The sequence below is a fragment of the Scylla paramamosain genome, chromosome 11 (genome assembly GCF_035594125.1).
Source record: "Scylla paramamosain isolate STU-SP2022 chromosome 11, ASM3559412v1, whole genome shotgun sequence".
Lineage (NCBI taxonomy): Eukaryota > Metazoa > Arthropoda > Malacostraca > Decapoda > Portunidae > Scylla > Scylla paramamosain.
The window spans coordinates 10,684,767-10,705,445 of record NC_087161.1 but is presented as its reverse complement, the minus strand read 5'-3'; the positions used below and the strand labels follow the sequence as shown (position 1 = coordinate 10,705,445).

At 38.4% G+C, this 20,679-nt stretch overlaps 2 protein-coding genes across 12 annotated transcripts in view; one reads left to right on the top strand and one right to left on the bottom strand.

Annotated features, from left to right (window-relative positions):
- The window catches only part of LOC135104938 (thioredoxin domain-containing protein 16-like), a 428,690-nt gene that overhangs the window by 334,924 nt on the left and 73,087 nt on the right, over window positions 1–20,679 (top strand). For all 10 annotated transcript variants that reach the window (XM_064012732.1, XM_064012729.1, XM_064012731.1 and 7 more), the window contains one exon: window positions 913–1,091. In XM_064012732.1, coding sequence (XP_063868802.1) covers window positions 913–1,091 — 179 coding nt within the window. The remainder of the gene's footprint in view (window positions 1–912; window positions 1,092–20,679) is intronic.
- Window positions 1–20,679, bottom strand: part of LOC135104939 (uncharacterized) — a 116,740-nt gene that overhangs the window by 85,385 nt on the left and 10,676 nt on the right. The window lies entirely within an intron of this gene.

Genomic DNA, 20,679 nt, shown 5'->3' with positions numbered 1-20,679 from the left:
TCATGTTTGTTTGTAATTATGCACAGTAGCTACTATATTAACAAAATGTGTGTTAGTTTTCTGTAGTAGTAACAATATGGAGGTGAAAGGGTAGACCATGTGGTGATGACAGCATTGACAGTCATGTTGGTGATATTGTGGTGTATAGTGGATGGAACAAGAGGCCTCACCACAATATTCATCATTGTTTTAATTTCCTGCATTAAATATTAAATAAAATGTTTGTGGTGATGATGCAGCATTGGCAGTCGAGTTAGTGATACTGAAGAGTAGGGAGGGTGGAGTGAGAGGCACATCACAATATTCCTTATTATTTTACTTATTTTTATTAAGCAAAAATAAAGTGTTTAAATACATGCACATAGTATTTCCTTTTTTTTTTTTCTTTTTTTTTTAACAAGGCTATAGGGGATCAGAAGTATTTTAAGTATTTTTAAGAGCACATCATTGTAGGGGAGGGTCAACAATTATTATTGGATTTTCATCATTTACTGATATCTGTTACCTAACTCCTATGAATGTTGTGGACCAGCTGTGTATTAACTTAAGGAAAACTTATCAAAGAATATAGGCATGTAGACTGGCAAAAGTGTAATAGCTGAGTTTGTATATGACAATTATGCAAATACACTCCTCCCCCCGTGCACACACACACACACACACACACTGTATAGTGTAGTGGTTAGTATGTTTGGCCTTGGCTGAGAGGCCTTGGTTTGAGTTCTTAGAATGGCAAGGCAGTAGGGTGAGCCTTTTGAGCTGTAGCCCATGTTCTAGATGTAAGCTGATACAGGATGTGAGTAGAGATATGATAGAGCTCTTTCTATAGGGAAACAACCAGCTGTGTCACAAGACCAGCTGATGACCATGAGTGATTAAAGCACACACACACTTACAGCCTTATCTTTGCAGGGATGATCCTCTTGCACAACAATTGGGTCCTATGTATGGACTCTTTCCAGAACTGCAGACACTGGTAGGACTGGAAGTGAAGGAAGGAGCAGTGCACATCTTCCCTCAGGGCAATAATACTCATGCCTCCCTTAAAGCCTGGCTTATAGCTGTTAGGGAAGGTCATAGCACACCCTCTGGTAAGTTGATCACAGTCATCACTGTCTTGTTCTGTATGACTCCACCTCTATGCAGTAGAACATAAGAAGAAAATGTGTGTGTGTTTACCTAGTTGTGACATACAGGAAGGGAGCTATGCTCATGTTGTCCCATCTCTTTTATCCCAAAAATTTATCCAACTTCATCTTGAAATGATGTATCGTTGTTGCTTTGACCACTTCTCTGTCTAACACATTCCAAATTTCAACAGTTCTATTTGAAAAACTGTGCTTCTTGATGCCCCTCTTGCATATGCCTTTTTTCACTTTCTTCCTGTGCCTCCTCATGGTTTGCTCATCCCAAGCTATCTGGTCCTCTCTCAACTTTCTCCAGTCCTTCCATCAATCAAAACATTGCAATAAAATCACCTCTTGTCCTCCTCTGCTCCAGGGACATTAGGTCCAGTCTTAACAATTTCTCTTCATAAGGAAGGTTGGTCAAACTTGGGACCATTTTGGTTGCAGCTCATTGTATCCTCTCCAACTTTTTATTGTCCTTTTTCAGATTTGGTGACCAAACCACTGCTGCATATTCTAACCTTCGGTGTATCATAGTCACTATAATCTTCATCATATCCTTGTCAATGTATGAAAATGCCACTCTTATGTTCTTAAGAAGATTTTAAGTTTCCCTCACAATTTTATTAATGTGCTTTCCCGGTGACATATTATTCATTGCTATTACCACAAGATCTTTTTTAGTGTTCCTTCTCTGCATTTTTGCTTCTCCCAGCTTATAGGTTCCAACGGGTCTATTTTTGCTTTTCCTAAACACCAATACACTGCATTTTCTTGTATTAAACTCCATTTTCCATTTTTTACTCCATTCATATATCTTATTCAAGTTCTCTTGGAGCAGGTCGCAGACCTCCTTATTCATCACTTCCTTCATGATCCTCACATCATCAGCAAACTCATATAACTTCATATCTCTTCAACCATATCATTTATTTATATGGCAAACATAATCAAAGCTAGGACTCTAGGACTAATCCCTGAGTAACTCCACTGTGAACACTTTTAAATGTAGATGTTTCATCTCTTATAACTGTCCTCATCTCCCTGACCTTTAGAAAGTCCTCCATCCATGCCAATAATTTTCCTCCCACACCAGCTACTTCTCTAAGTTTCCACACTAGTCTCTTGTGTGGAACTTTGTCGAAGGCTTTCTTCAGATCTAAATAAGTGCAATCCACCCATCTGTCTCTTTCTTGAATTATATGAATAACTCTTGAATAGAAGCACACCTAGTTAGTTGCACATGAGCATCCTTTTCAAAAGCCATACTGTTTGTCACTTATGTCTTTGATCTCCACGTATTCCATCCATTTGTCTTTAACTGCCCTTTCACAGATCTTAGCCACCATACTTATCAGTGATATAGGTCTATAGTTCATCAGATCTTTTCTCTTGCTTCCTTTGTATACTGGAACAATAATTGCTCGCATCCAGTCTTCAAGGATTCTACCTTTCCTCAGCAAATAATTTGCAATACTGGGTATTTTAACACAGCTCATTGCTGCACTCTTTCAACACCCAGCTTGACACTCCATGTGGTCCATGTGCCTCCCTTCCATCTAACCCACTCAGTAATTTCTCCATTTCTTCGATAAATCTTTTTTTTTTTTTTTTTTTTTATATGTAGGAGGGACATTGACCAAGGGCAACAAAATTCCAATAAAAAAAAGCCCACCGAGATGCTAGTCTCAGGAAAGGGTTCAAAGCAGTAGTAAAAAAATTGAGGGACAAGTGTTTTGAAACCTCCCTCTTGAAGGAATTCAAGTTATAGGAAGATGGAAATACAGAAGCAGGCAGGGAGTTCCAGAGTTTACCAGAGAAAGGGACAAATGATTGAGAATACTGGTTAACTCTTGCATTAGAGAGGTGGACAGAATAGGGGTGAGAGAAAGAAGAAAGTCTTGTGCAACAAGGATGCAGGAGAAGGGGAGGCATGCAGTTAGCAAGATCAGAAGAGCAGTTAGCATGAATATAGCGGTAGAAGACAGCTAGAGATGCAACATTGCAGCGATGAGAGAGAGGTTGAAGACAGTCAATTAGAGGAGAGGAGTTAATGAGATGGAAAGCTTTTGATTCCACCCTGTCTAGAAGAGTGGTATGAGAGTGGAATGCCCCCCAGACATGTGAAGCATACTCCATACATGGACAGATAAGGCCCTTGTACAGATTTAGCAGCTGGGGGGTGAGAAAAACTGGCAGAGACATCTCAAAACACCTAACTTCATAGAAGCTGTTTTAGCTGGAGATGAAATGCGAAGTTTTCAGTTTACATTATAAGTTAAGGATAGACCAGGGATGTTCAGTGTAGAAGACGGGGACAATTGAGTGTCATTGAAGAAGAGGGGATAGTTGTCTGGAAGGTTGTGTCAAGTTGATAGATGGAGGAATTGAGTTTTTGAGGCATTGAACAATACCAAGTTTGCTTTCCCCTAATCAGAAATTTTAGAGAGATCAAAAGTCAGGCATTCTGTGGCTTCCCTGCGTGAAATATTTACTTCCTGAAGGTTTGGATGTCTATGAAAAGATGTGGAAAAGTGTAGGGTGGTATCATCAGCGTAGGAGTGGATAGGACAAGAAGTTTGGTTTAGAAGGTCATTGATGAATAACAAGAAGAGAGTGGGTGACAGAACAGAACCCTGAGGATCACCACTGTTAATAGATTTAGGAGAAGAACAGTGACTGTCTACCACAGCAGCAATAGAACGGTCAGAAAGGAAACTTGAGATGAAGTTACAGAGAGAAGGATAGAAGCCATAGGAGGATAGTTTGGAAATCAAAGCTTTGTGCCAGACTCAATCAAAAGCTTTTGATATGTCCAAGGCAACAGCAAAAGTTTCACCAAAATCTCTAAAAGAGGATGATGACCAAGAATCAGTAAGGAAAGCCAGATCACCATTAGAGCGGCCTTGACGGAATCCATACTGGCAATCAGATAGAAGGTTGTGAAGTGATAGATGTTTAAGAATCTTCCTGTTGAAGATAAATTAAAAAACTTTAGATAGGCAGGAAAATTAAAGCAATAGGACAATAGTTTGAGAGATTAGAACAGTCACCCTTTTTAGGAACAGGTTGAATGTAGGCAAACTTCCAGCAAGAAGGAAAGGTAGATGTTGACAGACAGAGCTGAAAGAGTTTGACTAGGCAAGGTGCAAGCACAGAGACTCAGTTTCAGAGAACAATAGGAGGAACCCCATCAGGTCCATAAACCTTCCAATGGTTTAGGCCAGTGAGGTTATGGAAAACATTATTGTGAAGAATTTTAATAGGTAGCATGAAGTAGTCAGAGGGTGGAGGAGAGGGAGGAACAAGCCCTGAATCGTCCAAGGTAGAATTTTTAGCAAAGGTTTGAGTGAAAAGTTCAGCTTTAGAAATAGATGTGATAGCAGTGGTGCCATCTGGCTGAAATAAAAGAGGGAAAGAAGAAACAAAGTTACTGGAGATATTTTTGGTTAGATGCCAGAAGTCACAAGGGGAGTTAAATCTTGAAAGATTTTGACACTGTTAATAAAGGAGTTTTTGGCTAGTTGGAGAACAGACTTGGCATGGTTCCAGGCAGAAATATAAAGTGCATGAGATTCTGGTGATGGAAGGCTTAAGTACCTTTTGTGGGCCACCTCTCTATCATGTATAGCACGAGAACAAGCTGTGTTAAACATAGGTTTGGAAGATTTAGGTCAAGAAAAAGAGTGAGTAATGTATGCCTCCATGCCAGACACTATCACCTCTGTTATGCGCTCAGCACACAAAGATGGGTATCTGACACGGAAGCAGTAGTCATTCCAAGGAAAATCAGCAAAATACCTCCTCATGTCCCCCCAACTAGCAGAGGCAAAACGCCAGAGGTACCTTTGCTTAGGCGGATCCTGAGGAGGGATTGGAGTGATAGGACAAGATACAGATATGAGATTGTGATCAGAGGAGTCCAACGGAGAAGAGAAGATGACAGCATAAGCAGAAGGATTAGAGGTCAGGAAAAGGTCAAGAATGTTGGGCGTATCTCCAAGATGGTTAGGAATACGAGTAGGGTGCTGCACCAATTGCTCTAGGTTGTGGAGGATAGCAAAGTTGAAGGCTAGTTCACCAGGATAGTCAGTGAAGGGAGAGGAAAGCCAAAGCTGGTGGTGAACATTGAAGTCTCCAAGAATGGAGATCTCTGCAAAAGGGAAGAGAGTCAGAATGTGCTCCACTTTGGAAGTTAAGTAGTCAAAGAATTTTTTATAGTCAGAGGAGTTAAGTGAGAGGTATACAGCACAGATAAAATTAGTTTGATAGTAACTCAGGTGGTGGAAAACTCAGAAGATTCAAGAGTGTGGGCACAAAAGCAGGTTAAGTCGTTGCACACATAAACACAACATCCAGCTTTGGATCAAAAATGAAGATAGAGAAAGTAGGAGGAAAAAGAAAAGGGGCTACTGTCAGTTGCCTCAGACACCTGAGTTTCAGTGAGGAAAAGAAGATGAGATTTAGAAGAGGAGAGGTGGTGTTCTACAGGTTGAAAATTAGATCTTAGACTCATGAGTGTTGCAGAAGTTAATGAAGAAAAAGTTGAGATGGGTGTCAAGGCACTTAGGGTCATCGTCACAAGGGCAGCCCGACCTGGGGACATTTGTGGTCCCCTCCCCAGATGGGGACTCCGAGGCTATCATGGCGACTATGAGTCACCATGATAATTTTTTAATTTTGAGTAAAAGGTGTGTGTGTTATTAGGTGCTTGTACTTTTGTGTGGAGGAAGAGAGTTGTCCTTAGAGGGCAGGCTGTGACTGCCCCCTTGTGTTAAGAGACACAAAGGGAAACGTTCAGTGAGGTCACAGCTGGGTTTAATGATAAGTTCACAGCACCCCCTGATCCAGTGCTTTAGACCTAACGTAATTATCGTTTTGGCAGGTGCTTACTGCCTCCTCCTCCCATTCATTCATGCTCATTTCCTCTTGATTGTTGAAGTAATCTTCCCTGGTGAAAACTCTAAAAACAGCCATTCATGGCCTTTGTCATTTCTGCAGCCTTCATGTATTCCAGTTCATTCACTTCTAGCTTGCTTATCTCTCCTTTGTTTTTTAATTTACTGTTTGTGCATTGGTAAAATAATTTTGATTGGTCCTTACACTTCTCCACTATATCTTTCTCATAGTTTCTTTTTACGTATCAGCATAGTTAAACGTACTCATTTCTGGCCTCCATATAGTTTTTCCATAGTTCTGGTCTTCTTTTCCTTCTCCATTTATTCCATATCTAGTCTCTCTTTCTTTTTGCCTCCATACACCTCTTGTCATACCAGTCACTTTTCCTAATCTCTCTCATGCTCACTTTTGGCATGTGTTGTCTGACACCATCATTATAAGTTTTAAGGAACAAGTCCGATTTTTCATTAATGGTACTGGTCATGTCAAAGGCACTTCAATCTGCCAGTGTAAAATATTGTTTTATGGTCTACTATAGTTCAGCCTTCCAGTCTTGTGACTCTCTTCTCTCAGGCACTTTAAAGTCTCTGTTATTTGGAGTTCAATTAGCATGTGATCACCCTTGTCTAAGAGGGAGTCATAGGTTACACTTTCTATAATTTCAGGGTCTTTCATGAAAACCAAGTCCAGTCTCCAGGATTGTGAGTTTTAAGTTTGCGATTCACTGAGTTTGCAATAGGGACCAAAAAATAGGATTTTTATTGAAAATTGAATTTGCAATATGACCCGAACTTTGTGGATGACGTACGCATTGAGAAACAGGGGAAGTGGTGGTTTCCACTTTTGTTTACAGGGCAGAGAGGGTCATGACATCAGGGCGCACTGTGGCGTCACCACCACAACACTACCGCCCCCTGCCATTGTTTCTCTCTCTCTCTCTCTCTCTCTCTCTCTCTCTCTCTCTCTCTCTCTCTCTCTCTCTCTCTCTCTCTCTCTCTCTCTCTCTCTCTCTCTCTCTCTCTCTCTCTCTCTCTCTCTCTCTCTCTCTCTCTCTCTCTCTCTCTCTCTCTCTCTCTCTCTCTCTCTCTCTCTCTCTCTCTCTCTCTCTCTCTCTCTCTCTCTCTCTCCTCTCTCTCTCTCTCTCTCTCTCTCAAATAATGAATGAATGAATGAGTATAAAATAAAGATGGAAGGGACCATCAGACTCTGAGGGAATGAAGCTGAGAAGGAAAGAAGGAATGGAGAAAAGCAGGGAAAAGGAATGCAGGAAAATGAACAGACACATAAAGAGATGATGATATGGAATAAAGAATTGATTAAACAATATGAATGAAGCCATAAATGCATTGATAATGAGAGAGAGAGAGAGAGAGAGAGAGAGAGAGAGAGAGAGAGAGAGAGAGAGAGAGAGAGAGAGAGAGAGAGAGAGTTGTATTTACCTAGTTGTATTTACCTATTTGTGGTTTACAGGAGGAGATTAATCTCATAGTATCCCGCCTCTTTATCTATCCAGTTTGGTCTTAAAAGCATGGACAGTTATGGCATTGACAATATCTTCACTGAGTTCATTCCATTTGTTCACACTTCTGTGAGGAAAACTATACTTCTTGATGTCTCTTTTACAGTTAACTTTCTTCAGCTTCTTACTATGTCCCCTTGTACTCTGTGTGTCTAAAGTTATAAAATATTCTTTGTCCACATTTTCCATACCATTTATCATTCTATAGATGTTTATTAAATCCCCTCTCTCTGTCTCCTATTTTCAAGGGTAGGAATTTCCAACATTCTTAATCTCCCTTCATAGGTCAACTTACTCAACTCTGGAACCATCTTAGTGACTGCTCTTTATACTCTTTCTAATTTTATAATATTCCTCTTTATATGAGGAGACTACACCATTGCTGCATATTCCAGTCTTGGTCTTATCATGGAAATCAACAACTTTTTTATCATTCCTTCATCTAAATATGAGAATGCCATTCTTATTCTTTTTAACAAATTCATCATCTCTCCTGTAATCTTATCAATGTGTCTGTCTGGAGTCAAATTTTCAGTAACTGTTAACCCAAATCCATTTCCTCTTGATTTTTGTAACTTCACACCATCCATCTCATAATGATATTGTATTCTTTTCTTACTCTTACCAAACTTTACATTTACTTAAATTGAATTCCATTTGCCAAGATTTACTCCATCTATTTATCTTATTTAAATCATCTTGCAGTACCACACAGTCATTTACATTTTCTACCCTTCTCATCAGATTAGCATCATCTGCAAATAAGTTCATTTATGTCATTCACATATATTACAAACATTATCAGTCCCAACACTGACCCCTGTGTGACACCACTAGTTACTTTCAGCCAAGATGAATTCTAGTCTTGTATTACTATTCATATCTCTCCATCATCCAGATAATCCTCCATCCACTCCAGCAGTCTTCCTCCAATTTTTCCATAATTTTTTTATCTTCCTTAGCAATCTTCGGTTTGGTACTTTGTCAAACGCTTTCTTCAAGCCTAAGTAGATGTCATCCACCCATCCGTCTCTCTCCTGCACAATATCAACTACTCTTAAATAAAAGGACAATAAGTTCATGGAGCATGATCTTGCCCTCCTAAATACAAATTGACAATTTACCAAAACTTTATCTCTTTCCAAGTGTTCCATCCATCTTTCCTTTATTGTTGTTTCACATAGTTTTCCTACAACAGTAGTCAAGGACACTGGTCTATAATTTAATGGGTTTTCCATATTTCCTCCTTTGAATATTGGTGTAATATTTGCTCTCTTCCAATCTTTCGGTACTCTTCCCTGTGATAGTGATGTCATCACTAAACTGTGAATTTTATCAGCCAGTTGTTCTCTACATTCCTTCAGTATCCAGTTTGATAATCCATCTGGACCAGTTGCTTTATTTACATCAAGTTCTTCCATCATCTTAAGTATTTTTTCATGACTGACTGAGACTGTACTTAATATATTTTTCACCAACTTATTCCTTCCAGCAACAAACTCCCCTTCCACAGTAAATACTGATCTGAAACTATTGTTCATAACCTCTGCCATGTCCTGTGCATCCTCATAGATTTTTCCTTCAACTTTCAATCTTGATACACCTTTCTTCTTCATCTTGCCATTAATATGTCTAAAGAACTGTTTGGGTTCATTTATACACTTATCTGTTACATCTCTTTCATAGTTTCTTCTCTCCATTCTTATTATCTCAACGTACTTATTTCTACCATCAATATATTCCTCCCATCTGCTCTCAGTTTTCCTCTTCTTCCATCTATTCCAAGCATTTAGCTTACAATTTCTAGCGTCTTTGCATTTTGTATTGAACCATTCCCTACCCTTTCTACATCTTACTCCTCCTCTAGGTACAAATTTCTCCACAGCAGAATTATATATCCTTATAAATTCATCCCATTTTTCCCGAACATCTTCTGCGTCACGGCAATAAAGTATTTTCTTAATATTTTCTTAAGTTTTTAAAATCAGCTTTACTATATTTAAATCTTTTCACCTTATAATTTTCATCTATGATTACATTTTCATTTTTCAATTTAAATTCCATCAACACCATAGTGTATGGTTTCAATAATTTCCATGTCCTTTGTAAACACTAAATCAAGTCTTGATGGTTTATCTTTTCCACTAAATCTTGTATCACAATCTACCCATTGAGTTAGTAAGTTTTCCACCACCCAGTTTAACAGATTATTATTCAATGAGTTTTCACTTCCAGTAGTTGTCAGTGTTTCCCAGTTTATCTCCTTACAATTAAAATCACCAACAATAACTATATCGCTACTATCCATCACTGTCTTTTCAAGACCTTGTAACACATCTACCAACATCTCTTCATGTTCTTCTTTTTGCAAAGCATTGGTCATAGGTGGCACATATACTCCTACATAATTCATTATCCTTCCATTTCCACTTTTAATCATCGCTTGTAGAATTTCAGACTTGTCTTCACTTTTTATTACCCTCTCCACTTTAATACTCTTTTTAGTGATAATGATCACTCCTCCTCCCTTGTCACTTCTACTTTTCATCCATAAATCATATTTATCATCACCAATATCAGGAGTTCCCATTCATTTTTCCATTTTGTCTCACATAATACAGCAACATCTGGTGCAATTCTTTTTAATAACTCATTTAATTCCATCTTTGTTGACATTAATCCATTAACATTAGTGTAACATACTTTACTTACTATTTGATGTACCATTTCTTTATTCTCATATTTTTTACTCTCTAGAAAAACTTCTCCTCCATTCGTTGTTTGCTTTTTTGTTTAGCCTCATTTACTTGCTCCTTTTGCTTCAACCTTTCAGTCTCATCCATATCCCTGTTTATCCATACATTCCTTTATTCTTCATCTCCAGACGACCTCCAAGACCCATTAATTACTTCTTCTGTGTTGCAAACCTTATTCTTATGAGTCTCATTTTTTCTTCTTCATATTTCCCAGTTCTATGGAACTCATCCACTTGCTTTACTACTTGACTGTCTTCACCCACCACTTTTTTCAGTAACTTATTCAACATGTTCTTTTCCTTTTTCTCTCTTTGAATTCTGCTTACTATTTTATCTTCCTTTAAACCAAATACAATTACCTTTTTATATTTTTCTATGGTGTCTCACTAATTTTTTCTCTTCTTTAATAACATTTACCACTTTCTGTCTCAGGTTTTTTTCTCATTTTCTTGTTGTTCTGTTATTTTCTTTAGTGATTCTTCTTCAAATTTACGTTCATTTAACCACTTACTTTGTCTCATTTCCTCATCCTTTTCGCTTGCCTTCATTTCCTCATTTCCTTTCTGAGCAGTTTCTACTTTTTCCTTTATTTGTTTCTAAACAGTCATTTTCCACCTTTAACTTCTCATTTTTTCTTCTATCTCAAGTCAACTTTGCTGTAATAGTCCCCAACTCCTTACTTTCTGATGTGCCTCCATTGTCTTTATTCTCTCCAATAACTTGTCCATCATTTCTTCCTTATGCAGAATTTTTCTACATTGCAGTCTATAATTTAGTTCTCTTTCTTCTCCACTAAAATCTTCAAATGAACCTCTTGGGGTGCCGCCTTCTGTCATCTTTATCCAAAATGTAAACAAACCAAACTTTCCTCGAGACAGAATAACTATACTCACGGTACTGATTTTCCTCTCCCTATTTACCACCTAGGTATTCCAGGGTCTTCATAACATATCTTGTTCCACCATGAGCGATTTATGTCATTCCGTCCTTCTATCTGCAGAGCACTAGAAAACATGTCCTGTCAGCTCCTCTGCTGCCATGTGTGTGTTTGGTTCTGTGTGACAGCGAAATCCTATGTACACCGTACACCTGTACACTCATACTGTTTTTTCCTTTATTGTCCTGCTGTGCCTTCCTACTAACCCACCTCCTTTTCCTACACTATCCATGATAAGAAAAGAGAGAGAGAGAGAGAGAGAGAGAGAGAGAGAGAGAGAGAGAGAGAGAGAGAGAGAGAGAGAGAGAGAGAGAGAGAGAGAGAGAGAGAGAGAGAGGTGTATGTATATTGTGGTGGGCTGAAATGAATTATTCCAACAGTTTGCTTTAAGAAATTTACTTAATCACGTTGCCATATTGCACATTTCTGATGAGATGTTGACAGTTTTCAATTTTCCCCATAAGAATAATGGTTCAAAGTTTGCAATTTCAATGTTTGTGACCTGCAACATCAACCTATTTATTGCAAACTTGCAGACAGTACTGTACATCTTTTAGAGATTTTGGTTAAACTTTTGCTGTTGCCTTGGACATATCAAAAGCTTTTGATAGTCTGGCACAAAGCTTTGATTTCCAAACTACCCTCCTACAGCTTCTATCCTTTTCTCTGTAACTTCATCTCAAGTTCCCTTTCTGACCTTTCTATTGCTGTTGTGGTAGACGGTCACTGTTCTCCTAAATCTATTAACAGTGGTGTTCCTCAGGGTTCTGTCCTGGCACCCACTCTCTTCTTATTATTCATTAATGATCTTCTAAACCAAACTTCTTGTCCTATCCACTCCTACACTGATGATACCACCCTGCACTTTTCCACATCTTTTCATAGACGTCCAACCCTTCAGGAGGTAAACATTTCACGCAGGGAAGCCACAGAACGCTTGACTTCTGATCCTTCTAAAATTTCTGATTGGGGCAGAGCAAACTTGGTATTGTTCAATGCCTCAAAAACTCAATTCTTCCATCTATCAACTTAACACAACCTTCCGGACAACTATCCCCTCTTCTTCAGTGACACTCAACTGTCCTCCTCTTCTACACTGAACATCCTCGGTCTGTCCTTTACTTATAATCTGAACTGGAAACTTCACATCTCATCTCTAGCTAAAACAGCTTCTATGAAGTTAGGCGTTCTGAGACGTCTCCACCAGTTTTTCTCACCCCCCCAGCTGCTAACTCTGTACAAGGGCTTTATCTGTCCATGTATGGAGTATGCTTCACATGTCTGGGGAGGTTCCACTCATACTGCTCTTCTAGACAGGGTGGAATCAAAAGCTTTCCATCTCATCAACTCCTCTCCTCTAACTGACTGTCTTTAGCCTCTCTCTCACCACTGCAATGTTGTATCTCTAGCTGTCTTCTACTGCTATTTTCATGCTAACTGCTCTTCTGATCTTGCTAACTGCATGCCTCCCCTTCTCCTGCGTCCTTGCTGCACAAGACTTTCTTCTTTCTCTCACCCCTATTCTGTCCACCTCTCTAATGCAAGAGTTAACCATATTCTCAATTATTCTTCCCTTTCTCTGGTAAACTCTGGAACTTCCTGCCTGCTTCTGTATTTCCACCTTCCTATGACTTGAATTTCTTCAAGAGGGAGGTTTCAAGACACTTATTCATCGATTTTTTACTACTGCTTTGACCCTTTTATGGGACTGGCATTTCAGTGGGCATTTTTTTATTGGATTTTTGTTGCCCTTGGCCAGTGTCCTTCCTACATAAAAAAAAAAAAATCATCACTCATAAATCTTGTATCTGTTGCAATCCAATGTGTTAAAGTGTTTTCCATAGCTAATTTCAACATTTCACTCCCCCATGATTCATCACTTCCTTCAATTGTCCACTTCTCCTAATTTACTTCTTTACAGTTGGAGTCTCTCCCATGATGGTCAGGTTTTCGCAGTGGCTTATAAGTTCCTTCATATCTGATAATGTTTCTTTTTTAATTTCCTTGTGTTCTTCAGTGTTCCATGGGTACATATATCACTGCAAAGTTTTTCGTGGCTTTACCCTTGTTCTGAATCTCTACTTTAATCAATTCAACGTTATTTCTTCATAAACTACTTCATTCACATTTATTTATTTATTTTTTTTATGTAGGAAGGACACTGGCCAAGGGCAACAAAAATCTAATAAAAAAATGCCCACTGAAATGCCAGTCCCATAAAAGGGTCAAAGCAGTGGTCAAAAATTGATGGATAAGTGTCTTGAAACCTCCCTCTTGAAGGAATTCAAGTCATAGGAAGGTGGAAATACAGAAGCAGGCAGGGAGTTCCAGAGTTTACCAGAGAAAGGGATGAATGATTGAGAATACTGGTTAACTCTTGCGTTAGAGAGGTGGACAGAACATGTAGGTCTTTCTTGGTTAAAATCATAACTCCTCTTCATTGTTTGTTTATTCTCATTTTTTTCCAAATATATTTTCCATCACCTATGTTTAAACCGTCAATAGATTTGTCCAGCTATATCGCTGTTAGCCCCATGATATCAAGTTAATCTCTTTTGAGGTACTCATTTAACTCAATACTTGCTGTGATCAGGCCATTCACATTTGTATATGTCACATTTAGTTTTTGTAACGGTTACTTCATGGCTGTTACACTTAACCTTCAGCACGGTGTTCTCTTCCTTTAGTTTTTCCAAACTCACCTTCATCTTACTGTTTATCTATAGAACACTATCATATTCTTCACATTTCTTTCTCAGGTCATTATTGTCTTTGATTAATTTGTCTGCTTTTCAAAAATTCCACCAATCAACTCTCTTAACTCTTTCTCAACATTAATAATCATTTTCATATTTGTTCTCTCTTCTTTAAATCCCAAGAAATCCCCCATTCCATTTGACTTGCCAAGTTTCCTTAACCCCAGAGGGGTTTCTATAGAAATACCTCCAGGTTGCAGAGTTGGAGTACGAGTAGATAAGGGTTTGTTTACATTACCTTTATCCATGGCGCCACGGTTGAAATCTTCTCTACCCACTTCCCACTACAACAAACACATTTACAGAATAATTTTGAGACAGGACGCACACTAGCAGCTCCACTTCCCTTTGTGCACATATCTAGGCATCCTTGATGAAAGTAGTAGGAAGTAACCACGATAAATAGCTGAATCTTGTAGGAGCACAGTACTCACATCTGATCAGCTGGCTGGTGTGTGCGTGTGTGTGTGTGTGTGTGTGTGTGTGTTGTATAGGGCATGAGCCAAAGCTCATTTTGTCCTGTCTCCATAACCATATTTATCCAGTTTCTCTTTAAACATGTGTACACTGTTTGCCAAAACCACCTTTTCCTTCAAATCATCCCAGATTTCAATAGTTCTATATGGGAAGCTGTAATTCTTGATGTCACTCGAACATCCAATCTTTTTTATTTTCTTCCCATGCCCCCTTGTCCATCTCTCTTCCTCCTACATCTGTGGTATCAAGTCATTTCTATCTATTCTTTCTATATTGTTTACTAATTTGTACATTGTTATCAAGTTGCCTCTTTCTCTTCTCTCTTGTAGTGTTGGTAATCCAATCTCTTCAAGTCTTTCTTCATAGCTTAAGTCTTTCAATTCTAGTACCATCTTTGTCACTATTCTTTCCAGTTTCCATATTTTTTTTTTTCTATGTGGAGCCCAAACTACTGCTGTGTATTCCAATTTAGGATGTATCATGCTTGTTATAATTTTCTTCATCATTTCTTTATCTAAATAGTTAAATGCCACCTTAATGTTTGTTAACAATCTGTACATAGAGCTGAATATTCTGTTTATGTTCCTTTCAGGTGATATTACATAAGAACATAAGAACATAAGAAATAAGGGAAGCTGCAAGAAGCGACCAGGCTTACACGTGGCAGTCCCTGTATGAAACACTCCTACCTATTTCCATCTGTTATCCCCATCCATAAACTTGTCTAATCTTCTCTTAAAGCTCTCTAGTGTCCTGGCACTAACTACATGATTACTGAGTCCGTTCCACTCATCTACCACTCTATTTGAGAATCAATTTTTTCCTATCTCCTTCCTAAACCTAAATTTTTCAAGCTTGAACCCGTTATTTCTTGTTCTACCTTGGTTGCTGATCCTAAGAATTTTGCTTACATCTCCCTTGTTATAACCCTTATACCACTTAAAGACTTCTATCAGGTCCCCTCTTAACCTACGTCTCTCTAGAGAATGTAAATTTAACCGCTTCAACCTCGCTTCGTAAGGAATACTCCTCATCCCCTGAATCCTTTTAGTCATTCTCCTCTGTACTGATTCTAATAGACCTATATCTTTCCTGTAATGTGGGGACCAGAACTGCACAGCGTAGTCTAGATGAGGTCTGACCAGCGCCAAGTATAACTTTAATATTACTTCCGGCCTTCTACTTTTAACACTCCTAAAAATGAATCCTAGTACCCTATTTGCCTTGTTTCTGGCTTCTATGCATTGTTTCCCTAGACGGAGTTCAGAGCTAACTATAACTCCTAAATCTTTCTCGTACCCTGTACCTACCAGAGTTTGGGTGTTTAATGTGTACCTATTGTGTGGGTTTCCTCTACCTACGCTAAGCACTTTGCATTTATTGATATTAAATTGCATTTGCCATCTATCCGTCCATTCATTCATTCTATCTAAGTCTGTCTGCAAGGCAATGGCATCCGCTTCTGACCTAATTAATCTACCTATCTTTGTGTCATCCGCAAATGTACTAACATCGCTACTAATTCCACTATCCAAGTCATTGATATATATTAGAAATAATAATGGCCCTAATACTGATCCCTGTGGCACCCCACTAATGACATGACCCCACTCGGATTTCGAGCCGTTTATTAGCACTCTCTGTCGCCTGTTACCAAGCCATGACCCTATCCAACCTAACACCTTCCCATCTATCCCGTGCGCCCTAACCTTTCTCAGGAGCCTTTGATGGGGCACCTTGTCGAATGCTTTACTAAAGTCCAGATATAAGATATCATAACTATCACCATTATCTACTGCCTCGTACACCTTACTGTAAAAACTTAACAAGTTTGTCAGGCAAGACTTCCCCTTCGTGAAGCCATGCTGTGACTGATTTATCAAGTTATGTTTGTCTAAATGTTCCCTAATGTTCCTGGCTATTATTGACTCTAACATTTTACCTACAACTGAAGTTAAGCTGACAGGTCTATAATTAGACGCTAAAGTTTTATCCCCTTTCTTAAAGATGGGTACTACATTAGCCTGCCTCCACATTACTGGTACCTCACCCGACTCCAGTGATTTCCTAAAGACAGAAACTAACGGCTCACTAATAATCTTTTTACATTCCTTCAGTACTCTGGGATATATTTCATCAGGTCCTGGTGACTTGAACTTTTTTAGCCTATCTATCTCCTGCTCCACTATCTCCCTAGTTATGGAAATATCCGTCAGCTTCTCATACTCATCTGCTCTAAACACCTGTTCACTATCTGGCATATCCTGCATGTTTTCCTGAGTGAAGACAGTTAAAAAATAATCATTCAGAAGTTTACTAATCTCCTCCCCAGAACTAACCAGCTCCCCATCTGCTGCCTTTAATGGACCTACAGTATCCTTATTTTTCGTCCTGTATACCTGATAAAATCCCTTGGGGTCCGTCTTCGCCTGGCTGGCTACCTTTAATTCATAATTGTCCTTAGCTTTCCTCGTTAACTTCCTGACTGTTCTAACTAATTCATTATACTGTGTCCTTAAAACTTCCTCACCTGCCCTTAATCTCTTATATATACTTCTCTTACGCCCTATATAATGCTTTAACCTAGCAGTCATCCATTTAGGGTCATTTTTTTGTGATCTTATTGTTTTATACGGGATATTTGCTAATTGACCTGTATGAACTTTATCTACGAAATATTTATACAATTCATCTACATTTACTTCACCTAAACCCCTCATCTCGTTCCCTACCATCCTCTCCCCTCCCTCATCAACTCGCCTCGACCTTACCTCTCTCATTTCAGCATGACCTGACATTCCAACATACTCACACCTATCTCCCCCCTTCCTCTTTCCTCCTCCCTTCTGGAGCCTCACCTCACCTCCCTCATCCTGCCTTATCTCTCTGAACTCCGTCCCTGACCTGACCTCACCCTGCATCCTTTGCCAGTCCACTCCTTGGAGGTACCTTTTTAATTCTTCAAAATCTGCTCTCCTAAAGTCAGGTATTTTACTAGTGTTTTTATTTCTAACAGTTTCTTCCCATTCTAGATTGTACCTAATTTCCCTATGGTCACTGTTACCTAGCTGTCCTCCAACCTCTACCTGCGTGACTGCTTCCTCCCTGTTAGTAAGAATTAAATCTAGAATATTATTCCCCCTTGTGGGTTCTACGACTACCTGTTTTAAAAAATTATCCTGAATTACCTTAAGGAATTCCTCTGCTTCCTTGTTACCCACAATCAGACTCCAGTCGATATTCCTAAAATTAAAATCTCCTACCACACATACCTGACTGTACCTGCCTGCTCTATTTAATTCCTGCCACAGTGAGGTGTTAATTTCCTCTGTACTGGTCGGTGGTCTGTAAACTACCCCTAGTACTACTGACTGCGATCCTTCCTTAATATCTACCCATATCGACTCTGCTTTGTTATCTGTTTTAATTCTATTGTTCATACAGCACTGTAATGTGTCCCTAACGTATAATGCGACACCTCCTCCTCTCCTGTTTTCTCTATCTTTATAGAACATTGTATACCCATCTATCTTAACCTCTGGATTAAATACTTTTCCTGACATATCTAACCAAGTTTCAGTTAAAGCAATGATATCAAATTTCTCTACACTCGCTATTCCTCTAAGCAAGTCTATTTTATTCAGAATACTTCTACAATTTGTGTAGTAAATACTTAAGCTATTTCTCACCATCCCTAAGCTAGTTTCCTTTCTAGATTTAACTAATTTGCCCCTTGCCTTCTCCTCACTACCCCTTCTTCCCTCCCGACTAACGAAAAAAGTGCTGGAGTGCAGTTACCTCCCGCTCGAGTGTTTCGGGCATTTTTATTGTGTCCTGAATCATTACTCCGAAATCTTTTTTTCATTATTTTTTATTATTATTTCTCTTCCCATTTTGTAATTCCATGAAGGTCTCTTTTTACTTTTTCCTATTTCCAACATGTGGCATTTTCTGGCATTAAATTCTAGTTTACATCTTTGGCTCCATGCATGTATCTTGTCAATATCTTTTGTAATTCCTTGCAGTCATTTTCATCCTTTATTTTCATTATTTTTGCATCATCAGCAAAAAGGTTTATATAACTATTTAGATCCTCTGTCATATCATTTGTATATATTAGAAATATAGCAGGTGCCAACACCGGCCAGTGCCCCTCCTACAAAAAGAAAAAAAAAAAATCCTTGTAGTTGCCCGCTTGTCACTTTGTGCCAACTTGAATTAATGTCTCTGTTTACTGTTCTCATTTCCCTCCTTTGTAAATAATCCTCCATCCATTTCACTGTTGCTCCCTTTAGTCTTCCTCCATCCTCTAGCTTCTACATGAGGCTTTAGTGGGTAACTTTATTGAATGCTTTTTTGAGATCCAGGTATACCACATCAACCCACCCATCCCTCTCTTGCACTCCATCTATTACTCTTGTATAAAAGCTCAGTAGATTTGTGACACAGGATTTCCCTTTCCTGAATCCAAATTGCTTTTCTGTAATTATCATTTCATCTTCTAAATATTGCACCCATCTATCTTTAATTACTATTTCACAAAGCTTGCTTACAATACTTGTTAGCAACACTGAACTATAATTCAATGGTTTCATTTTACTTACCCCCTTTGTATATTGAGACTATGTTAGCTCTTTTCCATTCCCTTGGTACTTTTCTTTCTTTCAATAAGCTGTTAATTATATCCCATATGAGTTCTTCCATTTGTTCTTTGCATTCTTTTAATACCTATCCATTTACCTGATCTGGTCCCATAGCTTTTCTAACATCCAGCTCTTCCAGCAGTTTCTTGATTTCTTTTCTTTTCCTGTATCTCCTGTATTCCCACTTTCGGTGCCACAAAATTGGTTTCCTTTGTAAACACAGATTGAAAACTCTCATTCATTAGTTCACTCATCTCATTAGTTTCATAAATTATTCCTTCTCATTTTAACTTGTTTATGTCATCCCTATGTTTTATTTTTCAATTTCTGTATTTATAGAAAAGTTTCAGCTCTTCCTTGCATTTTCTTACTATGTCACTTTCAAAATTTCTTTCTTCTTCTCTTCTTATTATACTATATTCCTTGCCTTTCTGTGTTCTTCCCTATTATTTGTGTTCAGTTATCTCATCATTTTCCTCCATGTCTTGTCCTTTTTCTTTTCTGTTTCTACACACCTGGCATTATACCATTCATACTTCCTAATTTTCACTTTATAACTTGGTACAAACTGTTGCTATACATGCTCAAAAATATCTCATATTTTTCTTGCATTACTTTACCTTCAAATAGCTCTTTCCATTTATTTTTTCAAGAAAATTTATTAAACTCTGCAAAATTTGCCTTAGCATAGTTCTGTCTCCCATTTCTAAATTGTTCATTCTTGTGCAACACTTACCTCCTGTAGTACCATTTCTATTGTCACATGATCACTTCTTCCCATTGGACTTAGACAATGTATACTTGGTCTACTTTCTGGGTTTCTTCTTCTCTGCATCTTGTAGGTTTGTTCACCCACTGTCTCACTGTATTTATCATCATGGTATGCATAAGTTCTTCGCTCCATGACCTGACATTTTCTTTCACTTCCATCTCCTCCCAGTTAATTCTTTAGTGTTGAAATCGCCTACTAAGAGCATTTTGTTACTTTTCCTTATTATTTCCTCTATGCTGTTTCTTGTTTCTAGTTGCATAGTTTTATATCTATTGGTCTCCCATGCATTAGTTTTTGGTTGTATGTATGTCACAGTACTTTCCTTTTATCACTTCCTTTGATCTTAATCACACCACTCAAAGTCTCCACCATTCCATCCTGAACAACAATATCCTCTTTTACCAATATCATCACTCCTCCTCCTCCCTTTCCTTTTTTGTCTATCCTCCATGTGCTATATCCTTCCCTTGCAAATCTCATCTTTGTTTCCTCTTTCAGTTTGGTTTCCATTAAACATACCACATCTGGTTTATTATTCTTTAGGTAGTCTTTAAGTTCCAATAGGCTTGACACCAAACCATATATATTTTAAGCTTCCACTTGGTGATCTTTCATGGCATCTTTGTACCACCATTTCTTCACTTTCATGTCCACAACCTGCATAATGAATCTTCTCGTTTGTTCCTGTGTTTTCTCCATGTTTTTTGACTGGGCCTTTATTCTCAATTCTTTCAGTTTACTTCTCTCTTCTTTGTTTATGTCTCTTTTTCTCCATATTCCCCTTATTCCTTCT